This window comes from Vitis vinifera, chromosome 12 (genome assembly GCF_030704535.1).
Source record: "Vitis vinifera cultivar Pinot Noir 40024 chromosome 12, ASM3070453v1".
Taxonomy (NCBI): domain Eukaryota; kingdom Viridiplantae; phylum Streptophyta; class Magnoliopsida; order Vitales; family Vitaceae; genus Vitis; species Vitis vinifera.
The window spans coordinates 19,425,364-19,448,681 of record NC_081816.1 but is presented as its reverse complement, the minus strand read 5'-3'; the positions used below and the strand labels follow the sequence as shown (position 1 = coordinate 19,448,681).

Here is a 23,318-nt window from a genome sequence, read left to right as displayed (position 1 = left end):
TATCACTAGAAATTTCATTTTTTTTTATGAGATCAAACTTTGTTATATTTGTAGAAGTTACAAAAGCAACATATCTTAAATGATTTTTGTCTCATTAAATTTTTTTTTTTTTCTCAAAGAGAGATTTTATCAAGAAGCAAAAATTTCTCTTTATTCAAATTTCTTATCTCACCTTATTATTTTTTTATTCAAGGGACAAAGTTTTATATATAGTCTTATTTTTTTCAAGTTTTCTATTCAATTGTTTATTTCCCACTTGCGATCTTTTCCAATAAAAAAATTAAAAAAGAAAAAGAAAAACCATTTTTCAAAAGCTGAATAAAAACTCTCTCCTTCAAATTCCATGTTATCAAGAACAAATGTAGGAATTGAAAAAATTTTGAAAATAATTTTTACTTGCTCTGATATCAATTGAAAGAAATTTTTATTTCTTAATCTTAATATAATGGAACTACTTAAAGGGTGTAGTCTCTGAATTAATCCCCAATTTAATATTTTATTATATATTTTAGGTTTCACTTTATGTTAATTCTTTAGAAACCTACTAGGTGTACAAAACCATGGATAGTCTTTCAACCGCTAAATATGAAAAAAAAAATACACAGTTTTAATTAATCGGATGCACCTATACCCTAGGATCTTATATCATCAACACCTATACTCCTTTTCCATATCCTTGACACAACACTACCCTATGCTCCTTAGTTGATCCCTCAAAGCTTTTATTGAAGTTTCACGATAAGATCTTTGACCTTTGTCATAGTTGAAAGTTACTCTCAAAAAAAATCTTGAAAGTTTGAGAGTTAGAGTTTTTAGAATTACAAAGAATTTTCTAATTCTAAAATATTTTAAAGATTCTTTTTAGAATCAAATACCAATTTAGAGATAATTATAATTTTAAAACATACTAAAAAAAGGTTTATTACACTTTATCCCCTTAATTTATAGCATGTTTTGCACACTGCACCCTCAAGTTCAAAATCAAGCGATGAACCCCCACCCATTATAATTGCATGCAATGTGCATTTTTTAAGAGACGACGTTAATTTTTTTAATAGAAAGGCATGTGCTCTCCACATGATCGAGGGGAAAGTGGTCAATTTTTTTGGTTTATTACACTTTACCTCTCAAATGTTTTTTTAGAAAACACTATAAGTAAATTTTTAACACTACGATTTTTCAAAATTTTATAAATGTTTTCTAAATTTTATCAAACACTTGATATTTTTTGTCAAAAATACTTTTAGGCTAAAAACACTTTTTACGATCACTACCAAACTGACTTTTACTCTACTTATTCGAAATACTAACATATTTTAATTTTTTGGTTTGAAAAGAGTAATCAAATATCCATGTACAACTTTAGCTTGAAAGGTTTAATAGATTAACCATAATAGTATGAATATGCCTCTTATTTGTTTGAAACTTTGAATCCAATTTTATTGCTCTTATACATAGAATATTTGATTGGACATGTAAACAAGAATAAAAGGTTAAGCATAGTTAATAGAAACAAAAAAATGGTAGACTAAAAGAACTTTTTGAAATAGTTCATTTAAATATAATATGGATAAAATGGAGTGGCAGAAAAAAGAAACCGCATACTCATAAATATAACTAGATCTACAATTGTCAATGCAGATTTGTCTTATAATTTAGAAAAGCATCAAGTATTATTACATGCATCCTCATATTGAGTAAGTACCAAGAATAGAAAATCGATAACTTTTGAGTATTGGACCAAGCATAAACCAAATTTTTTTCAAGTTAAGAGTATGGGAATACAAAGCATGTATATTAATCCTAATGCATCTAAGAAATAAATTGAGTTAGAGAAGCTATGGATTTAAATTCTCAGGATAGTAAAAAAATGGAATAGGATCAATTTTATCATAAAGATAAGGATTAATTTCATTAACACCCTTTAAGGTTTGGCATAAATACACAAACTCACCACAAATTTCAAATTTCATTAGTTAGCATCCCCATAGATGTACTTTATATATAATTATATTTGTTTTAGAACAAAATTTAGTCTTTAGAAAATTGTTACACACTTCTATCCAAAATATTTTTATTTAAATCTCTCTAAAAAATAAATAAAATAAATTTATAAGGATATTAATTGACAAAGTTTGAAACCAATGATGGTTGGATGTATTTACACCAAATCTCAAGGGGTCTCAATGAAAATTAACACTAAAGATAAAGGTCTCTAATAGAGTAAATGTTGTCTTTATTAAAGATGTGCAACAATTACTCATTTGGATGGGTTGAAATTATTAAAGGAATAAGATAAGCTAGATGAAAAATCAAACACAAATATTCCAAGTTATATTCCTCCTCAAAACTATAAAAGAATCAAGGAAAATACAACAAATAAGGAGGAAGAAAAGAAAAAAGAAAAAAAAAAGGAAAAAAAGAAAAGAGGTTTCATCTATTTTTAGAGATTATTATGTTGTTGCTACAAATTGCATCAAGGATAAAGAGGATCCATGTGACTTTGAAGATGCTATGTCTTCAAATGAATCAATTTGTTGGAAAAAAAAAACTCATGATTAATGAATTAGATTCAATTAAAAAGAACCTAGTTTGAGTAAAAGTGCATTTGGTAATGATTTTAAAAAGCATTTCCAATCTTTTTAATACTTTAAAAATAAAAATTTTCGAGTATTAGAAACACTAGAAATACTTCCTAGAATTACTATCAAATATACTTTTTGTGGGATTACCACATGGAAGGAAGCCCATTAGATAAGGAGTGGATTTTGAAGTACAAAAAAAAAAAAAAATTAAAATGATGAGACTTAGATTAATATAAAGCTAGATTACTTGCTGAGAGATGCACTAAAAAAGCCCAAAGTAGATTAAAAAGAAAGCATACTCTCTAGAGGCAAAACATATGTCCATCTGAATTATTATGACTTTAGTTGCCAAATTAGATCCAAAATTATGTCAATTTGATGTGGAAATAGTTTTCTTGAATGATGAATTAAAGGAAAGCATATATATAGTGCAAGGGGTTTTGAAGTAAAAGGTTGAAAGGACAATGTTCACAAATCAAATAAGTCTCTCTATGGTTTTAAACAATCCTCCAAACTATTGGATGATTGTGTCTACATATGGCGAAGTCAAGATAGTTTGATAATACTGCTATTATCTGTAGATGATATATCATTAGCATGCAATAATATGCATGTCCTAGAGAGAACTATCTATAAGAAAATTTTGAAGTGAAAGACATGGGGGCTGACATTGTATGAATTGTGAACTTGAATAACAAGGGATCGAATATTAGGATTGTCATACTCGGATCAACAAGAGAATTACTTAAATGATATATTACAAAGATACCAAATGAGTAGGTGTAACTACACCCACAAGTAAAGGTATCATACTTGACAAATCACAAAGTATGAAAAATGTTCCTTAGGCACTAGTAATTGGAGATTCAATCTATGCAATGAGTATCAATCTTGGAAAAGAACATTAGCAAACTATCAAAAGAATATTAAGATATACTAAGAAAATGAAATTATGTGTCAAGGAAGGTGATTTGGAAATTTATGGGTATTTGGATGCTGATTTTGCTAAAGCCGAGACGGTCGAAAATCCACTAATGAACACATTTTTTATTCGGGGATATAGTATTATGGTCAAGTAAAAAAAGGAACCTTGTGTGACCATGCATACAATGAAAGCTAAATCCGTAGCTTGCAATACCACAACCACTAGAGCTATTTGGATTAAGCAATTTATTGAAAATTTGAAGTTAATTAAATGAGCCATGAAATTATTTTGTGATAATAAGGCTACAATATTATCAATAAAAAATGGCAGAAGTTCAAAGGGAAAACAGCTTGATGTGAGCTACCATTATGAGAGAGAGAAAAAGTAGAAGAACAAATCAGCTATATTACCTCTGAAAACATGATAGATAGGCCCATGACTATAGGATTGTTATTAGAAAAATTTTAAAGTCATGTAGAATGACTGAATTAAAATTTACCTAGGTAAGCAAATAAACCACATGCTGATACAATAACTCTAAAAGTTCTCAAGGATGCTTGAGATAAGGTAAGAGTAATATAACAAAGGTAAAATAAATATCAAAATAAGGATATATGGATTGACAAAGTACTTACATTGCTAAATCCATCTAATCATCTTGGATCAAAATCTAAATACAATCACATGAGAGACAACCAAATATGTGATTATATTTTTACTTAATAGATTAGAATACTTGGACCGTAGTTTCCCATGGGGTCAAAATGTTGGAACACTTAGTAAAAAGATCCCAACCATGTTAAATGCAAAAAGAAGTATCTTTGAGTTGGTATCTTGTAATGTGAAAGAATATGTTAAATGGGTACAAAAACATATAAAAGGTAAACTTCTATTTTTCTGTACACTCACAGAACCCTGCATGATCACCAACCTAACAAGCACAAGTCCAGGTTCATCAGAAATTCTACTAAGACCTACAATGCACCCTAAAAGAATTGTGTCAATCACAAGCATCCCTTTGTTAGTTTTAGGCAATAGGGTCTGCTTGGTTTCTTAGGGTTTTTTTTCTTCTTCTTTTTTGCAAGAATTGCTATGTAATGAAATTTATCAGTAAATTCCACATGCTTCCATAAATTCTCCAAGTTAACTACAACAACAAGACTCTGAACAGGGAACACAGAGAAAACTGAAAGCATGTTATGAATCTCATGATTAAAGAATGGTCAAAAGTTTTAACCACAACATTAGCAGTTAATAGTTTAACCAGAGTACTAATGGGAATCATTTGAATTGCAATTGCATGATTCCCATTTGAATTGGGACTGCATGAATGAGGTAAGAGGAGTGTCCCTTGTTTGTTTATTCTATCCGAACAATCTTGCGGTTCATGTACCTGAACCTGCATATGTCCTCGAAGAAATCATCCACACTGCTATGGTTGCTCTTCATCTGAAGAATCTTTATTACCATACTCTTTAAATTCTTCCCATACTTCAGTAGTGATTCTAGAGTGCTCATTTTCTGTTCAGCATTTAATGGTGATCTCACTGTGACCAGCACCTCCTCTAGACATGGAATCACAAAACTTGAATCCACCTGCAAGAATGAAAAAGACCAATCTTTGTTAAAATGCTAAATTTTGAGCATCCTTTTGAATCAGGGGGAATAGCATTGTTATGATCTCATCAATTTACATTTTTCAGGCTGTTCTTCTGGCAAAGAGCAGCAAACATGGCTCCATGGATGTCAAATTTTTGCAGCTTAGGATGGCTGTTAAAGAAGTCAACAAAGTCAATCTCTGGAAATGGCAGAAGAGCTTCAAAATCCCCAGTGAATTCCACCTTCATATAGAGATGCTTCACATCACTTGCCCACTGGAGCATTTTGCTTATTGCATCCCAACACCACTGCACCCCTCTTATTGACAAAAACTCAAGGGAAGCAAGCTTTCCAAAATCCACCATGTAGACCCTCCCTGAAACAATTTGTCACAACAAGAAAATTAATTACAGTTTGAATTATCAGCAGTGTTTTCCTTTTTTTTCTCAGTCAAGAAGAGCTAGAGAATACTGGAGAGAAATATTTACTGACAGAGTAATCTAATAAAATTTTACCAGCATTATTGGCAATGGAGAGATTCCTTAAGTACTGAGTCTCACGAACTCGAATCCAACTACAACCTTGTACCTCAAGGAGTTCAAGTTTTGGGGAAATGACAGAAAGCGAGCAGTTACCCCAACCATAAAAGTCAAGTTTACACTGCTCCAAATGTGGCAATTCGATTGAAACTGATCTCACTCCTTCGCAACCAAGTAGCAACAAGTGGGTCAAATTTGGGCAAGCCTGGAGTGCATTGGACAATGCAGGGTCCTCCAATCTTGCACCAACAATTTCAAGATTTCGAAGACTTTGAAAGAAGTCCCATTTGGGGGGATGTGTCATCAATACACCCCAAAGCTTTAGCGACTCCAAATTCCTGGCATATGCAATGCAATCCAATTTGGAGGGTTTTGAGGAATCCTCAAAACCAATCGGATGCTCAGCAATATTGTCCATCCGGAGCTCAAGATGTCGGAGTGATGAGCCTGCATATGATAGCCATGAAGCAAGGCCAGCACTAGAGAAAGGGCAGTACACAACAAGCTGTTCTAATTTAACTATTGAGGAGATCATCTTGAACACAACATTGTCAGAATTGTCTGCGCCAGTCAGGTTGTCAAAAGAGTTGCGAGGGAAGTAGAGGCTCTTAAGATAAGGCATCGAGTCCTTCCAGCGCTTGGAAACACAAGTGCAGGTTGCCACATCCCGGGCATTTGCCATGTGGCACAAGATATATTGTACAATTGCATCAGGTAAAGATTCCATTCTCTGAGGACAATGATCAAACAGGTATAGTCAATTACAAAATTAACAAGGTAATGCCCACAACCAAGCAGGTTCAATCAATCAGTGGAACTTCATAAAGAGATCAAATTAATCAAAACAATTAACTGGTCGTAAATCTTGCTGATAAGCCATCAAAACCAATATTAACATAGAGATACAAGTTACCTATTTGCACTATGAGTACCTTATCTTCCCATTCAAATATGAAAAACACGATTAATCTATGCTTTTGCTTGTTGCAAATGGAAAGTAAGGTGCTCCATACTCAGCAATGTTAGAGAAACCTAAGCTCCATTAGCAAAAAAAAGCAACCAATATTTTCTTCTCAATACTCTATTCTGGATTTTGTAAAGTTCGGTGACTGAGGAAATTTGGGAAAGAAAAGAATTTTCAATTGCATCCAATGATGGTTTTCTTTATATCGAAACCAAAAGAATATAAAGGTGAGATGCAAATTTTGTCTTTCCTTTTTCCCCAATTTTCTCAGCAACCGAACGGAACACTAGCTGAATCAAAATGTTACCACACTAAATTCACCAAACATTCGAATAGGCTTAGGGAAAAAGGGTACATTCGAGAGAATCAATATTAGAAATCTCTTATAAGCAAAAGTGAATCATTTAAATCAAGATTAAAGTGGGTAAAATCCGCCATAGTCATATAAACCAAAAAAACCCATATACTGACACAAAATTGAGGAAAACCCATATGAGAAACGGACATTTCAGAGAGAACCCAGATGAGAAATAACATTTCAAAGAAAACCCATATGAGATTTGAACAAACTCGCAATAGAAACCAAATTTCCAAGGACGAACCCACATGGGATTCGAACCCACATCACTTGTCCTTACAAGGAATCAAAAGAAAAACAAAGCGAAACCCATTTTCAGATCAAACACAACTAAACCCAGAAACCACTATCTCTTCAAAACAAATAAATCCAGACAAATTCACAAATGAAAACAAGAGATAAAAGGATAAACAAGAGCTTACAACTGGAATCTGAATGTGAGTTAAATAAAAACCCAAGAATGGGAGTGATAGAGAGAGACAGAGAAAGAGGGAATCGAGCCTGGGCTCGGGAAGGCAGAAATAGAGTGAGTCAGGTGGAAATGTAGAGTGTAGAGTAGGCTAGAGAAAGAACGTCAGGGTTTTACTGTTTTCTACTTTTCTAGAGAGAGAGAGGAGAGGGCGCGCAGGGGGCTGAGTGGGGGTGTTTCAAATTTCAAACTTACTTTGTTTGTTTCATGCCATTTTATTTTATTTCATTTTCATACAATTGGAGGGTTGTTTTGAGTTTTCAAACTTTAACCCCTCAACGGTTCCTTTTCAAATTTTCGAACATTCAAAAAATTTCGACCGTTCTCATGCCATAAGGGCACACCATTTTTCAAACTCTGCAGCCTTTCTGAAATTCATTCATGTTTGATTTTCGATTTCTAAATAAATTATTTTAAAAAAAAAGGTTTTTCCAAATTAATTTACCTGATTCACCACCTTAAATAGAAGATAATTTAATATTAACATATAGTTTCTCCAAATTTCCATCTATGTACATTTTAAATGATTTAGCCATAAATTTAATCTATATCAAAGTATTTAGGTAGTATATGTTTTTGGGACAATTGAGTTTTGGACTCGATTGGGTTTAAAAATTAAGTTTTGGTTCATATTAGTTGCATAATTGATGGGAGAATATAAAATATGAAGAGAAATATACCCTTCAAAATTATTTTCTATTACTTGACAAACATTTTTATCTTAAATCTTTTTTTAATAATTATTCTAAAATTTTATTATTTTTAGAAAACTAATTTTTAAAAATATATATTCTAAAAATATATCATTTTTAAAAAATAAATTTGACATATTTTTAGTTATTTTTATATACATAATTTTAAAAATATATACTTTCCAAGATGTTTGATTTTTAAATAATTATAATAATAATTTCTTTTATTTTTTTGGAAATGGTGTATTTTTTTCCAAATCAGTAAATTATATTGAATTTTATTGAGATTTACAAAAGGAATAAAATTTCAATTAATGTTTTTTTACTCTCTTTTTTTCATAATTAGCAAAGGTCATTTCTAAAAAGGTAAAAAATTCACATCTTTCTTTTCAATTTTTATACTTTCTCTGGGTTTTGAGTTTAAATGGTGAACTTATACAGACCAAAACTTAATTTTTGGGTCCAACTAGATCCAAAACACAATTGCCCTTGTTTTTTATGAGAAGATTTTCCTAATTTTTTAAATTTAAATCAAATAAATATAAAATGACATTTACACTTAAAACTTAATTTGAAAAAAAAAATTAATCAAATAAATATAAAATGGCATTTACACTTAAAACTTAATTTGAAAAATAAATGGTTCAATGAGATCTTAAAAAAGTCTAAGACTTTGTGGGTATTTGGTAAACCAATTTAATAATTTAATTTAAATCATTAAGAAAATTAAGTATATTTGGTAAAATAACTTCATGATATAATTTAAAGTCAAAAACAACTTTAAGTAAAAAGTAAAAATAATTAACTTATTCTTAAATCTATATTTTTATTTTACTTTTTTTTACTTTTATTTATCATAATTACCTCTATAATCTCTTTTGCTACTCCACAACATTCATTGTTACTCAAATTTTTTTACCCTTATAATTTATGAGGATAAATATGTCAATTTAATGATTTAAAATAAATTTTAAATTAATTTTAACAAACAACCTTAATTTTTAAAATAAGGATTAAGTAATAAGTTTTAAGTCAATAACTTAAATATAATTTAACTTAAAATCAACTTAAGTAATAAGTATTAATTTTCTTCAAATTGATAAAGGATAGTTTTTTTCATTCATACTTTCATTCATTCATGTACAGGGTATATATAAAGGGTAATCACCATTCTAAGAATGGGAAAGAATGATACAAAGAAAGAATGATATAAGGAAATAACAACTAATATCCTAATATCTCAACTTTCCTAATATCTCAATATTCCTAATATTTCAATATTCCTAGTATCTCAATATTCCTAATATCTCAATATTCATAATATCTCAACTTTCCTAATATCTAAACATTCCTAATATCTCAACACTAAATGATATAAGGAAATAATGATATAAAGAAAGCATTCTTAATATCTCAACACTCCCCCTCAAGTTGGTGCATAGATGTCACACATGCCCAACTTATCTAAAAATTTTGAGAACACTTGACTTGAGACAGCTTTGGTAAGGATATCGGCCAATTGATCTTCTGATCGAATCTTAAGCAATTCCACAATCTTATCATCTAACTTTCCCTTAATGAAGAATCTATCCACCTCGACATGCTTTGTACGATCAGAGGAGTCTTAGCCATAATGCCTCACAAAGTCTTAGAGCCATACCTCTAAATTCCGCTTCTGCACTTGAACGAGCGACGACATTCTGCTTCTTACTTTTCCATGTCACAAGATTACCACCTATAAAGGTAAAGTAACCAGATGTAGATCGCCTATTATCCACTGCACCGACCCAATCAACATCAGTATATACTTTTATACTCTGATGATCAACATTTTTAGTGAACAAAATTCCCTTCCCAGGAGCATTCTTCAAATACCTCAAAATACGCATGACTGCATTCATATGTTGCTCTCCAGGATTATGCATGTATTGACTCACTACACTCAATGCATAAGCAAGATCTGGTCTTGTATGAGCTAAGTACATTAATCTCCCCACAAGTCTCTGGTATCTTCCCTTATCGGTTGATACTTGATTAGGCTCAACACACAATTTCATACCTTCTTCTATTGGTGTATTAACAGGTTGACATCCCGACATTCTAGTCTCCTGTAAAAGATCTAAGGCATACTTTCTTTGAGACAGAAAAATTCCTTCACTTGATCGAGAAACTTCAATCCCAAGAAAGTATTTCAGATGACCTAGATCTTTCATTTCAAATTCTCTAGATAGATAATTTTGCAGAGCTTTTCTTTCTTCAAGATCATTTCCTGTAACTACCATGTCATCCACATATACGATGAGTGTCGTAATCTTACCATGTTGCTTTTTTAGGAACAAAGTGTGATCTGAATTACTTTGACGATAGCCAAAAGCTCTCATTGACTTTGTGAACCTTCCAAACCATGCTCTCGGGGATTGCTTCAACCCATACAATGACTTCTTCAATTTGCACACCTTTTGACATTGCTTTTCTGACACCATGCATCCTGGTGGAAGATCCATATATACTTCTTCAGATAACTCGCCATGCAGAAAGGCATTTTTCACATCGAATTGTTGTAATGGCCAATCTAGGTTTGCAGCTAAAGACAGTAATACTCGAATTGTGTTGATCTTAGCTACAGGTGCAAATGTCTCTGTGTAGTCAATTCCATAAGTTTGAGTATACCCTTTTGCTACTAGTCTTGCTTTAAATCGTTCAAGACTACCATCTGCCTTGTACTTCACAGTATAGATCCAACGACACCCAAATGGCTTCTTTCCTGGTGGACATTTTACGAGTTCCCATGTTTCATTCTTCTGCAATGATTTCATCTCTTCATTCATAGCTGTTTTCCACCTTGGATCAGCTAAGGCTTCCTGCACACTGTTAGGAATAGCTACAGTAGATAATTAATTTACAAATGACTTATTTGATTCAGACAAACGATGGGTAGACACATAGTTGCTCATGGGATATTTGACTTTAGTAGACAATTCAGGTTCATATGTAGGTTTAGGAATACCTCTATTATGACGATGTGGTAACCGTTTCATGAATGGATCAGGTTCCAAATTAAGAACACCCTCAATAGACGACGATTGGTTTGGTATTTCAGTGAAGACATCTTCAGACCCAAATTGTTGACCACTCATATCCAACTCACCTACTTCCTGGTTCACTAGTTCAGATTGTCCAAATTCATCTTCCTCAGAGATATGATAATCATAATCGAGAGTCTGAATTTCCTTATGGTACTCCCCCTGAAGTTCAAACTCAGATGAAAAATACATTGAATCTTCATGAAACACCACATCCATTGTATTATACATTTGTCGAGTTGGAGGATGGTAACATCGATATCCTTTTTTATGCAATGCATATCCAACAAACACACATTGCAATGCATGAGAAGTTAACTTGGTGCGTTGGTGCTTGTGTAGATGCACAAATGCCATGCAACCAAAAACACGAGGAGGTAGATTTGGGACGGTTGGGGCAACTACGGCATTAGTAAGAGCTTGGAGAGGTGTTTGAAAGTTAATTGAGCTAGAAAGTACCCGATTGATCAAATATGCGACAGATGTGATTGCTTCTCCCCAATAAGATATCGGTGTTTTTGCTGCTATCAAGGAAGCATGAACAACCTCTAACAAGTGTCGATTTTTTCGTTCAGCGACTCCATTTTGCTGGGGTGTATTGGAACAAGTAGTATGATGAATGATGTCATGTCCTTCCAAATACTTTTGAAGATCAGAACTTTGATATTTTCCACCATTATCACTACGCAGAACTCGAACCTTTGCATTGTATTGAGTTTCAATCATTTTATGAAATTTTTGAAACAAGAAGTCCACTTCATCTGTGGTTTCCATCAAGCATAACCATGTCATTCTGGTACAATCATCAATAAAAGTAACAAACCAACGTGAGCCACTCAAAGTTAGGACTTTAGATGAGCCCCAAACATCAGAATGTATAACCATAAAAGGAAACGGACTTTTATTCAAAATTAACGGAACGAAGCACGATGGCTTTTAGCCAATTCACAAATATCACAACGAAAACCAGAAATATCACTCTTTGCAAACAAACTAGGAAACAATTTTTTTAAATAACCAAAGGAAGCATGTCCCAAACGTCGATGCCACAACCAAATTTCAGACTTTTTCTTCTCCCTCTCAGATCCATCTGCCATCAAGGCTTGTTGCAACTTATTTGAATCCTTTGATTGCAAGTCCAAGTAATAGAGTTTTCCCCGTTTAATACCACAACCAATCGTCTGTCTTGTTTGGATGTCCTTAATCACACAAAATTCAGGTCAAAAAATGACAATACAAGATAAGGTTGCAGTGATTTGAGAAACTGACAAAAGATTGTAATCTAAAGATGGAACAACTAAAACAGAATCCAAATTCAAAGTATCAGTAAGAGTTAAGGATCTTTCCCCAATGACTGGGGTTGTGTTACCATTGGTTGTGGAAACAATTTTTTGTGAGGAAGGTCTAAGGGGTGAAACCTATCTAGAATCAAAAGTCATATGATCGGTAGCACCAGAATCAATTATCCATGCACTATTAATAACAGATGTAAAAGTATTTAAAAACTTACCACCATGATCAGTAGCGGCTACCAATGCAGAGGCTTTCTCAGCAACATTAGCCTCTGTTTTTATTTCGGCAACAGTTGCAGTCGCGGTTTTCTTGGAATCCTTCTTCCGTTGATCACGATTATTATAATTAATAACAAAGTGTTGATAGCATAAACATGATCTAAAGGTCCATGGTTCAAACCCTCGGTTCCTTATACCAAGAGTCGTTGCTTTGAAATTGTGGGATATCCAGACTGGTGGGACCAGTCTTATTGCAATGAGTGCATTTGAAGGTTGACTTATCAATATTAAGGCTTGTCTTAGGATGGTTGATCGCTGTCGGACTACCATAGCGACAAAATATCCAGAATTTTAGTTCCATGGCTCTGATACCATCTTCAAATTGATAAATGGTAGTTTTTTTCATTCATACTTTCATTCATTCATGTACAGAGTATATATATAGGGTAATCACCATTCTAAGAATGGGAAATAATGATACAAGGAAAGAATGATATAAGGAAATAACAACTAATATCCTAATATCTCAACTTTCCTAATATCTCAATATTCCTAATATCTCAACTTTCCTAATATCTAAACATTCCTAATATCTCAACAAATTTTACCCAAACAGCACATTTGACAATAAAAACGGACGATCAATTTTTCTTTCATTTAGATTATATTATACACAGTCACAAGCAAGTTATTTGATAAAAACGTAATATTTATTATTTAATAACTTAAGTTAACTTTAACTTAAATTACTCAAGTTTATTTTTTACTTTTAAGCATTAAAGTTGTTTCATAAAATTAACTTAAATTTTATTCTAAATCATCAAATTGACATATATACCCTCATTAATTTTAACTTACATATATTAACTAATCTTAAATAATAAATTTATTTGTTAAATATTTATATTTAAAGTATTATAAAAACATAAGATAATTACAAAAATATTTACCATAAAAAAATGAGTTGTGAATGTAAAGTCATAATTATAAAATATATTTTCACTATACATGGATAAATGAAGTAAAAAAGATTTGAGATTAAGAATAAGAAAAAATATTTTAATTTAATACTTAAAATTATTTGTTACTTTAAGTTATGATATTAAGTTATTTTACCAAACATGTTTAATCTACATAATGACTTAAATTAAGTCATTAAATTGATTTACCAAATACCCTATTTGTCATAATTAGTAGCTATATAAAAATCTTTTTTAATATCATCATAACCAAATGTTATGTGCCAACTATTATATAGTCATAAATTATATATAAAAAATTATTCTTGTAACTAAAAGTTATATTTTATATATGTTCACATAATCAAAAGTAATGTGGAAATTACTTTAAATTATCCTTTCGTGGATAGCTATATAAAAACAATTTTATATTTGATTACAGTAATAAGATATAATAATAATATTAACCTAAAAATTATTTAAAATTTGTTTTATTGAAATTCACATTTTTAGTAATATTATTTATGTCTAAAATATATATGCTATTAGGTCTAAAAATGAACAAGGAAAATATGTCTCACAAATTGTGGAACCACAAACACAATTCTTTAAGATAAAAGTTCTTCAATTTGACATTAGCAAAAGCTAATGTCACTAACATATCAAGTATTGCAAATTTCTTTGAAGCTTTTGAAAGAACAAATATTATACTACCAAATGGAAATAGATTTCATATAAATGATACTTTCCATTTTAGCAAATTTAGAAGAAATTTGCTCAATTTTAAAGATATCCATAGAAATGGGTATCACATTGAATTAGGATGAAAGTAATGTAGAATATCTTTACATTATTCCTATTATTTATGGCTAAAAGCATATATTGAAAAAGCTTACAGACTTTCTCCTTTATGTTTTGTGATGCAACCATAAGGCACATTGAATTATATGTTGTTGTGAACTAGAAGTTCACCAAATTACGGGTTTTTATGTTTTGGCATAAGAAGTTAGGTCACTTGAGATCCTTAATGATGTGTCAAATAATAGAATCCTTGTTTGAGTATCCATTAAAGAACTAGAAGATTCTTTATGTAGTGGATATTCATGCGGTGCTTGTGCATGGGGCAACTTAATAGTTAAACCATCTTTTACTAAAGTCATATCTGAGTCACCAACTTGCTTAGAAAATATGCATGAAGACATATGTAAGCATATTCACCTACCATGTGAATCAATCTATTATTTTATGGTATCAATAGATGTCTTTGAAAAATCAAAAGTCCATTAGGGTAACACCTAGAGGGGGGATGAATGGTTGTATTTAAGAAATTTAAATAAATATTTATATATTATAACTAACTTTTCCCTGCGAATAGTTAAGGATTATCAAATCTTTTAATTATAAACAATACAAATAAGATAATAAATATATGCAATGAGATATAAAAAAATTTATATGGAAAACATCCACACTAACTATGAAGATACAAACCACGAAGTCTAAGACCGTTAATCTAAATTCACTATATGAGATCAAGTTACACAAATTTACTTGATCACTTTACCCTAAAGACTTACACTCCAATACCTATAACTTGATTTACATCCATGACACAACAACCTCTAATTTCTCCAGTAAATACACTTCCAGCCTCGCTAAAGGGATGACGGTCTTCAACCTAAGATTCAAAGCTTAAATTCTTCAAATGAGAGATCGGGAATGGTATGACTCGTTAGGCTTTCTCCTCAATGAAACCCTTTCAATAATCTTAGATCTCTTTTGAAATCTCTTTAAGCTCTAACCCTAGAACGGTTATAATGAGGTATTTATAAGCAAATATGTCGAACAGGTTCGATATTATAAGGTTTACAAATCCAATTTGCGTGAAATTCTGAAAAATATTCTCCAAATCTCAGTAGAAAATTCATGAGTGCTTGAGCACACTTAACACCGCTTGAGCGCCTTGGGCGCTTGAGTGGTCACAACGCTTGACTGCTACTGCCCACTCGAGCGTCTCCTGTTTCTTTTAATACTCATAAAAAAAAATCAATTTTCTTTAATTAAAAAGGAATCATTCCTCTTTATATATGTCTCTTAGGAACCTAACTTACCATAAATCAAACATTTTTAGACGTATTTGTGACTTCCCAGTTGGACAAACAATAACCCTTGATTTTCAATGGAGATCAAGCCACTATCTAAAAGGACTTCTATGGCCAAAACATAAATTAGAATAAAATTGCCAACATACAAACATGACTTAATGTCGTAACAATTTCTATTAAATGGTCATATGTTTGTCTCATTTGTACGCATAATGTCACCTTTTGCTAATCTCCTTGTACATATGATCTAATTAAAAGCATAATTTTCAAATTATTCAATCAAGACTATGTTTTGAAAATGGTAATAAATTTACTTCCCAAAATTAACTATTGTAAGTCAATTAAGATTGGTATTGAGCATCATGTTGCTCACTATGTTGCTCACATTGATATCCAAAATGATTTGTTAGAATCTCTCATCAAATGTTCATAATTAATTGCCCAACCCTTACTAATGAAACCTAAATTACCTATTTTTACTTGAAGACATGTTATTATACATGTTGTAACTTTAATCTGTATCTAATCTATTGTTTATCATGTATACTTCCCCTTCACAACTTGTACTTAGAAAGCAACTAAACATCTCTTACATATAAATCTTTAGTTATGCAATAGATCAATTTCACCTACACAATGCACTAAAAGGGGTCTTTAATGAAGACTTAAGATTATGTAAGTTTTGATTCTTAAACTATAATAAGTATCTTAAACCCTTAAAAGATGATTTTTTTACAACATGCTCTACAAACTATCGTTTTTAATAAAACTGTTTTCTCATCATTAGGGAGAGAAAAGTAAATTTTAGAAGAACAATGAGAAATTGCTAAGAATGCACCAACTTTGTCTCATCTTAGTTTTCATGCAAATCAATGTGAACTAGAAGTTTAGACGATCATTCATTTGTAAAAAATTTGTAAATCAATTATCAAATACATTAACTAATACAAAGAAAGTAATGAAGTCACATATCCCAGCTACAACTATTCTAGTGTGGATATATGTTTATGTAAGATAGTTATAAATGAATTTAAGGCACGTTTGAAGCATAATAGACTTATGAGATCAAATGATGTAATTCCTCATAAAATAAGGAAAACTTGGCACTCTTAAGACGTTATAAAAACAATTGCTGAATATAAAATCTCTCACTTGCACAATATGGTTGGAATATCCTAACCAACATTATGCAAGTATATTCTATCCTACGTTTTTTTAAGGTCATTCATATAGGCAAATGAGTAGTGTGACCATGTAAACACACTAGCAATTTAAGAGTTATAAGCCTTTGTACTTATTAGAGACACATTGTAGCTCAGTTCCTAAATTTTTTTTAGAACAATAAGAGTTATGTTTGACTATATCCTAAACTTATTTATTTATATTTGCTAATGTATATACTTAATCCCTCGAAGTTATACATGCAATTTGAGTTTACGAAGAAATTTCGCATTTACGACAGAGAATCTCTATTATCAATCGACCATCAACCACTATGTAGAATCTCTTTAATCTAGGATACAATTTCACACACCCTCATTTCATAAGTTATTTTTATCATCATGGTTATAAGAGAAGGCATGGAGATTTAAAGTACATGAAATGAACAGTTTTATGAGGCCAAATTCCAAGTCAAGAAAAAGAAAATCAATTGAATCTTGGTAATTTAGTGAGAAACCTTTTAGCGGAGAACAACCATTTTAAATGTATTTACAAAAACATTAGCAACAAAAGTAGTACAATTAGTCAACCATGAACACATTATTATCAATGCAACTCAAGTATTATTCCTTTTAAGGTTATCAGTTGTCATGATTCACCAAGCTACTATACTACATGGACTTTCAACCTTACTTTCAACCTTGAGAGAATATTGAGTCAATGCCAAAATCAACAAGAGGTTTTGACCTATGAGTGAGACCCTAAGATGGTCATATATTCCTACAAATTAGGTCACTACTGATAAAGGTTGATAGCAACAAGTATTCTAAATAGATGTACCATGATATCTCATGGATTGAGACAATGTATTCATTTAGGTCATCCAAATGACATGTGATCTAAAAGATTATGGTCATAACATTTCCTTTAGTAGAATTTGACATATGCTCCTTGGAGCTAGTGTATGTTAATTGACCACATAATAAGTGGGATCAGCAACTCAAGGATTGGAGAGACAATCTTGATAGGTGATAGCAATACCTTGTTAGATTACAAATACTAGCTCATTAGGAGTCTACATATAGTGGATAGTAGATCATGGACTCAAGCTTCATCTCATTGTTATTTATAGAGAGCACTGGAGTTCAGTTAATTCTTTGTAATGAGATGTTGAAACAACTTTAGAATTGGATTCTAAGGGAGTTAGTTAGTACTCTTATAGGTCCTAATGGTCCCCATTCTGAGCTCATATACCATGATGGTATGGCTTATAAGGATTGGATTGGCTCTAAGTTCATTCTTTTGCATAAAGACGTTTTGGTAATTATACAAGGTTGCATAGGAGAAAATGAACAAGGTTTTTAAATTGAACTAATTGATTAATTATATTGCCTTGTGTGGTTTATTAATCAATTAGGACCCATTTTGAGCTAAATTAAGTGACCCAAGTCTTGATAGACTTAAGTCACTTAAGCCCAATAGACGACCTTATAAATATCCCTAATCCTAATGACTTCCAATTAGTCGTTTTCCATCTCCACAAAAAGAGAGAGAGAGAGAGAGAGTCAAGACATTCTCCCTCCCAAAGTCCATTATTTGGTGTACCAAAATCATGGTTTGAGTCATTGAGTAGAAGATTTTGGGTTTGTAAGACCTTCAAACATCTTATTCACTGCATGGATTGATCTAAGAACATCCAAATCGAGAATGAATATTTTTTCTCTAGTTCTATTAATCTAAATGGTTTTTAAAAGTCATGTTTCCACTTAGATTAGTTCCTTGAGAAGCCTAAGGTAAATTTGCATGTGCCTATTCGATCCAAGGTTTGGGAACAGAGAAATCTAGGGTTCCCTACAGTCGGAGGTCTCGAATACCCAAGATATTTTGGCTAATAGCTCTTCCTTGATCTTGGCACTTAACTAGTAGGAAGGAAGGGAGGGCGGAGACTTTGGATTTCTTTCTCTCTCTAGATTGTTAAAGATAACTCACTTCAAAATGTGATGGAAGCTCTAACCCCTAAGGAGTATTTATAGGGTTTCCTAACTAGGCTCAAATGACTTGAGCCCCCACTAAGGGCTTGAGTCTCTTAATCTAGCCTAAAATAGGTTTTAATTGATTAATTAACCTAATAAGGCCTACTAATCAATCAATTATCCCAATTCAGAGACTTTGTTCACTAACCCCTATGCAACATTAAATAATTATCAAAACACCCTTATGCACAAAAGTAAACTTAAAGTTAATCCAACTCTCATAGACCATGTCATCAAGATATATGAGCTCAAATGAGGACCACTAGGACCCATAGGATAGTATTAACTCCCTTAAAATCCAATTCTAAAGTTGATTCAACATCTCACTAGAGAGAATCAACTACACTCTAGTACTTTATGTAAATAATAGTGCTAGGATCTATGACCTACTATCCATTGTGTTCAATCTCTCCATAAACTAGTGCTCATAGTCTAACACAATGAAGTGTATCAACCTTTGAAGATAACCTCTACTATCCTTGAATTATAGATCTTCATATTGTATGTTCAACTGACATGTCTTAACTCTCAAAAAGCTTATGTCAAATTCCACTTAGGGAACTACTATAGTCATAGTTTACATAAACACACTTTCTTATGATCACCCAAGAGAATACTTTGTCTTAATCCCATGAGATATCATGATACCTTTATTGAGAATACATATTGCTATTGACTTTCATCAACAATGACCTAATCCATATATAAGGAATATATGATAAGCTTATCATCTCACTATAAGTCAAAACCACTACTAACTTTAGCACAAATTTAATATTCTATCAAGGTTAAGAGATAACACAATAAAGCAGTTTGGTGAAGTCACAACTGCTTGATAATCTTAAGTAATAACTCATTGTAGGTCATATCCAATGTGTAACCATATACACTAGTGTACTCATCATGGGAAACTTATCCCGATGACCAAAACCAATCATACCTTTAATTAGGAGGTAGTACACTATAACCTCTAATGGGTTGTCTAGGTCTATGAATCGGTTGTGAACAAGTCATTTATCTGTAAGGAGCCCATGACTTAAATCTTTTATATTACTCCTAATGCACTTAAGTCACGTACAATGCAAGAGATGCATGTCAAAATGCTTACAAGGTATAATGCATAGAATTATGATAGATAAAAGTCAACTAGATATTTATTAATAAATAATAAAATTTAAAAATTTATTATAATACATGATTCTAATTCAATTGTTGTTCCATCTTCAAGCTCACTTATAAACACATGCTCTTTAGAGTTTTCACTATATCTTATAAAGTTAGATTTTCCCTTCCTCTAGGCCCTAATTTGCCATGTTTATGAGAAGAATTATAAACATAAGTTGTTTACCAATATCATAGATTATTGAGACCAAGCTTTTGATTATTCCATACATCTTAAAATTTTAATCTCAAAATCCGTTAATGACTATTGCGAAACCCACATTATAAAGCTTGATGGAAAAATATATTTCACTATTGCAAAATCCACGTTATAAAGCATGTTAAAAAAAATACATTTCACTTCTAATATCTTAATATATTAACGATATGATATATATGTTGATCTATTCTTTAAATTATGGTTATTTCGGTCATGGTCCTCTAGTCCTTAGCACTTTCTTAATTGTCTTCATATGTTCCATTTTAGACCTAACAAAAGAAAAAAAATATTATAATTAATTTTATTTTTAATGAGTAATATGTACTACTCATACTTTTTAAACATTTGAACAACTAAAAAATTTAGTTGGAAAGGCCCTAAATTTATTTAATTAGATATTTAATCTCCATCTCAACCTAAGCAATAAATCAATATATATAATTTGACTAAATCCCAATAATAAATGGGTAGGGATGGTACCCAGGTGGATTCAAGACAAATCAGTCTCATCACGATCCGTATCTTGTTTACTTTTATCTATTCTCATCCTTGTCCAAATAATAATAATAATAAACAGGGCAGGATGGGAATAGAATTTTCATACATACCCCACATTGCCGTATTTTATTTTTATTTTCTTTATTTTTAAAATTTTTAAAATTTTATTAAAAATAAATATAATTTATAAATAAATAAATAAATATTATAAATATTTATAATTTATTTTTATGAAAAACAATTTTTTTATACATATGTAAAAACGTTGAAAAAAAATCAACTAAAATAATTTTTTATTTAACATTATATATAATCAAGTAATATAGGGCAAGACAAGTCAAAGTCATACCCAAACCCATCCCAAGTTTTTAAAAATTTATAAAATTCACTCTAAACTTGTTTATCTTTATCCTAAACCCATTCCATTAGAGGCAAAATAGACAGATTCCTGAAAAAACCTACCTTATTGCATCCTTAAAAATGACCCAAAGAATGTCCATTTCAATGGACCTTAACATTGTGGCCCAAGGAATGACCATTTCAGCGGACTTTAACATTGTCAATGTGCAAGTTCCAAAGTAGATTTCCCGATTTCCATTGTGCATTGTCCCAAGACTTCCTTGGTTGGGCATGGAGAAGACTTAATTTGATCAACCCAACATTTTGGTTGTTGCCATTGATATGTGCCACCAAACTTATGATTTTTAAAATTGTTTATTTTTAGAACTATTGATTGGTGATTGAATCCTTTAGAGTGACAATTAGTCAATATTCATTTACACCAATAGAAAACCCTCTTCCCTTCTAAGCATGTTTCTTTGACTTCAAGCTTGCTTTATTAACACAAATTATCTTCCTAGTTTTCTTTGAATTTAAGGGTCTCCGCTATTTACACCTATCAAGATTATCGTATTTGAATAGTTTTATAACTTCATATATTTTATTTCTTAATTAAATTAAAGATTTAGGAAAATTTAAAACACAATATTTACATTAAGCCCTTGACAATTCCTTAATAAAATTGATAATTACCCCTTTATAATAATCAATTTCACTACTTATATTCATTCCAACAATAATATTTTCTTTATTTAACGGGAAACAACTTGTAAATATTTTGTTTTTACTTAATGGGTGTTTGGTAAATCTACTTAATAACTTATAGTGATTTAAAAACTTAATTTAAGTCATCAAGTAAATTAAGTATATGTGGTAAAATAACTTAATAAAATGACTTAAAGTAAAAAATAATTTTAAGTAATAAGTAAAAAATAATTAATTTATTCTTTAATCTACATGCTCATTTTATCTTTTTACTATTATTTACTCTAATTACTTCGATGATATCTTTTACTATTCCACGACCTCCATTATTACTTAATCTCTTTTACCCTAATTATAATTGATGATGATAAATATGTCAATTTAATGATTTGGAATAAATTTTAAATTTATTTTATTAAATAACCTAAAAATTAAGTAACAAATTTTAAGTCAATAACTTAAATATAATTTAACTTAAAGTTAATTTAACTCATTAAATAATAAGTATTAAGTTTTACCACACATCCCCTTAATTCATTATTAACTTAAATAAGGTAATACCCTGGGGTTTATGATAATTCGTTTGGAAGGAGTTAATGAAATCTTGCATTTATATTTTTTTTCCCTATTTTACTTCCTTGTGTCACCAACATTCCTCTTAGGGTTTCTTAATGGCCATCATATTAGGTGTCATTTTCCATGCTATTTCTTGTCTTCATTCAAAACTAGTAAACGTTGATTCAACAAGAAAAGAAGAGGTAAGACAAAATTGCCTTCTTCAACTTGCTCATTTGGCATGATTTTCCTAAAAGTATATATGTGTTTGATTTGAAGGTTGATGGGCTTGTACGGACTTGGCTTATAAAGTAACCAATTATTAATACATTGAAGGGGGCTTAGTCCATATGGTTGGCCCACATCCAATTTAATCAATGTCTATTCATTAATTTTCTAGCCGTTACTCTAATCTTACAAAAGCATTAAATAGTATGTTGTATTTTTTTTTTATTTTTTTTTATCCAAGATTGATCTCAAAGTGATTATAAAAAAAGTGCTTTTATTTTATAATTTTTTTAAAAGTGAATTTCATTTTCCTTAATTTTCATTTATTTAAAATTTTATTAAATATATTTCAAACCCTTCTTATTTCGATATTTCCACTCACCTTCCATTTAAGTTAGAATAAAGAAGATATCTGATGAAATTTCAAACTAGCAAAAGTTAGATGTATTTAGGGGTTGTTCAATAAAACTTAATACTTATTACTTAATGACTTAAATTAACTTTAAATTTAATTATAATTAAGTTATTAACTTAAAATTTATTATTTAATTATTACTTTTTAGTATTAAGATTGTTTAATAAAATTAACTTAAAATTTATTTAAATCATCAAATTGACATTTTTATCCT

General features: G+C 30.8%; 1 protein-coding gene across 1 annotated transcript; it reads right to left on the bottom strand.

Moving 5' to 3' along the window:
- Positions 1 to 4,676: 4,676 nt before the first annotated feature.
- Positions 4,677 to 7,622, bottom strand: LOC100251592 (F-box protein At1g10780). The gene is made up of 4 exons (XM_002273087.4): positions 7,393 to 7,622; positions 5,625 to 6,378; positions 5,205 to 5,485; positions 4,677 to 5,106 (listed from the first exon to the last, which is right to left on the bottom strand). Exons 2-4 carry the CDS (start codon positions 6,373 to 6,375, stop codon positions 4,870 to 4,872), a joined length of 1,269 nt encoding a protein of 422 aa, XP_002273123.1. The 5' UTR covers positions 6,376 to 6,378; positions 7,393 to 7,622; the 3' UTR covers positions 4,677 to 4,869.
- Between the last annotated feature and the right edge of the window lie 15,696 nt (positions 7,623 to 23,318).

Coding starts and splice junctions, on each gene's coding strand:
- LOC100251592 (XM_002273087.4), bottom strand. CDS start 6,375: ATGGAATCTTTACCTGATGCAATTGTACAATATATCTTGTGCCACATG. Junction 5,486..5,624: donor CTCCATTGCCAATAATGCTG/GTAAAATTTTAT, acceptor AAATTGTTTCAG/GGAGGGTCTACATGGTGGAT. Junction 5,107..5,204: donor AGAAGAACAGCCTGAAAAAT/GTAAATTGATGA, acceptor TCATTCTTGCAG/GTGGATTCAAGTTTTGTGAT.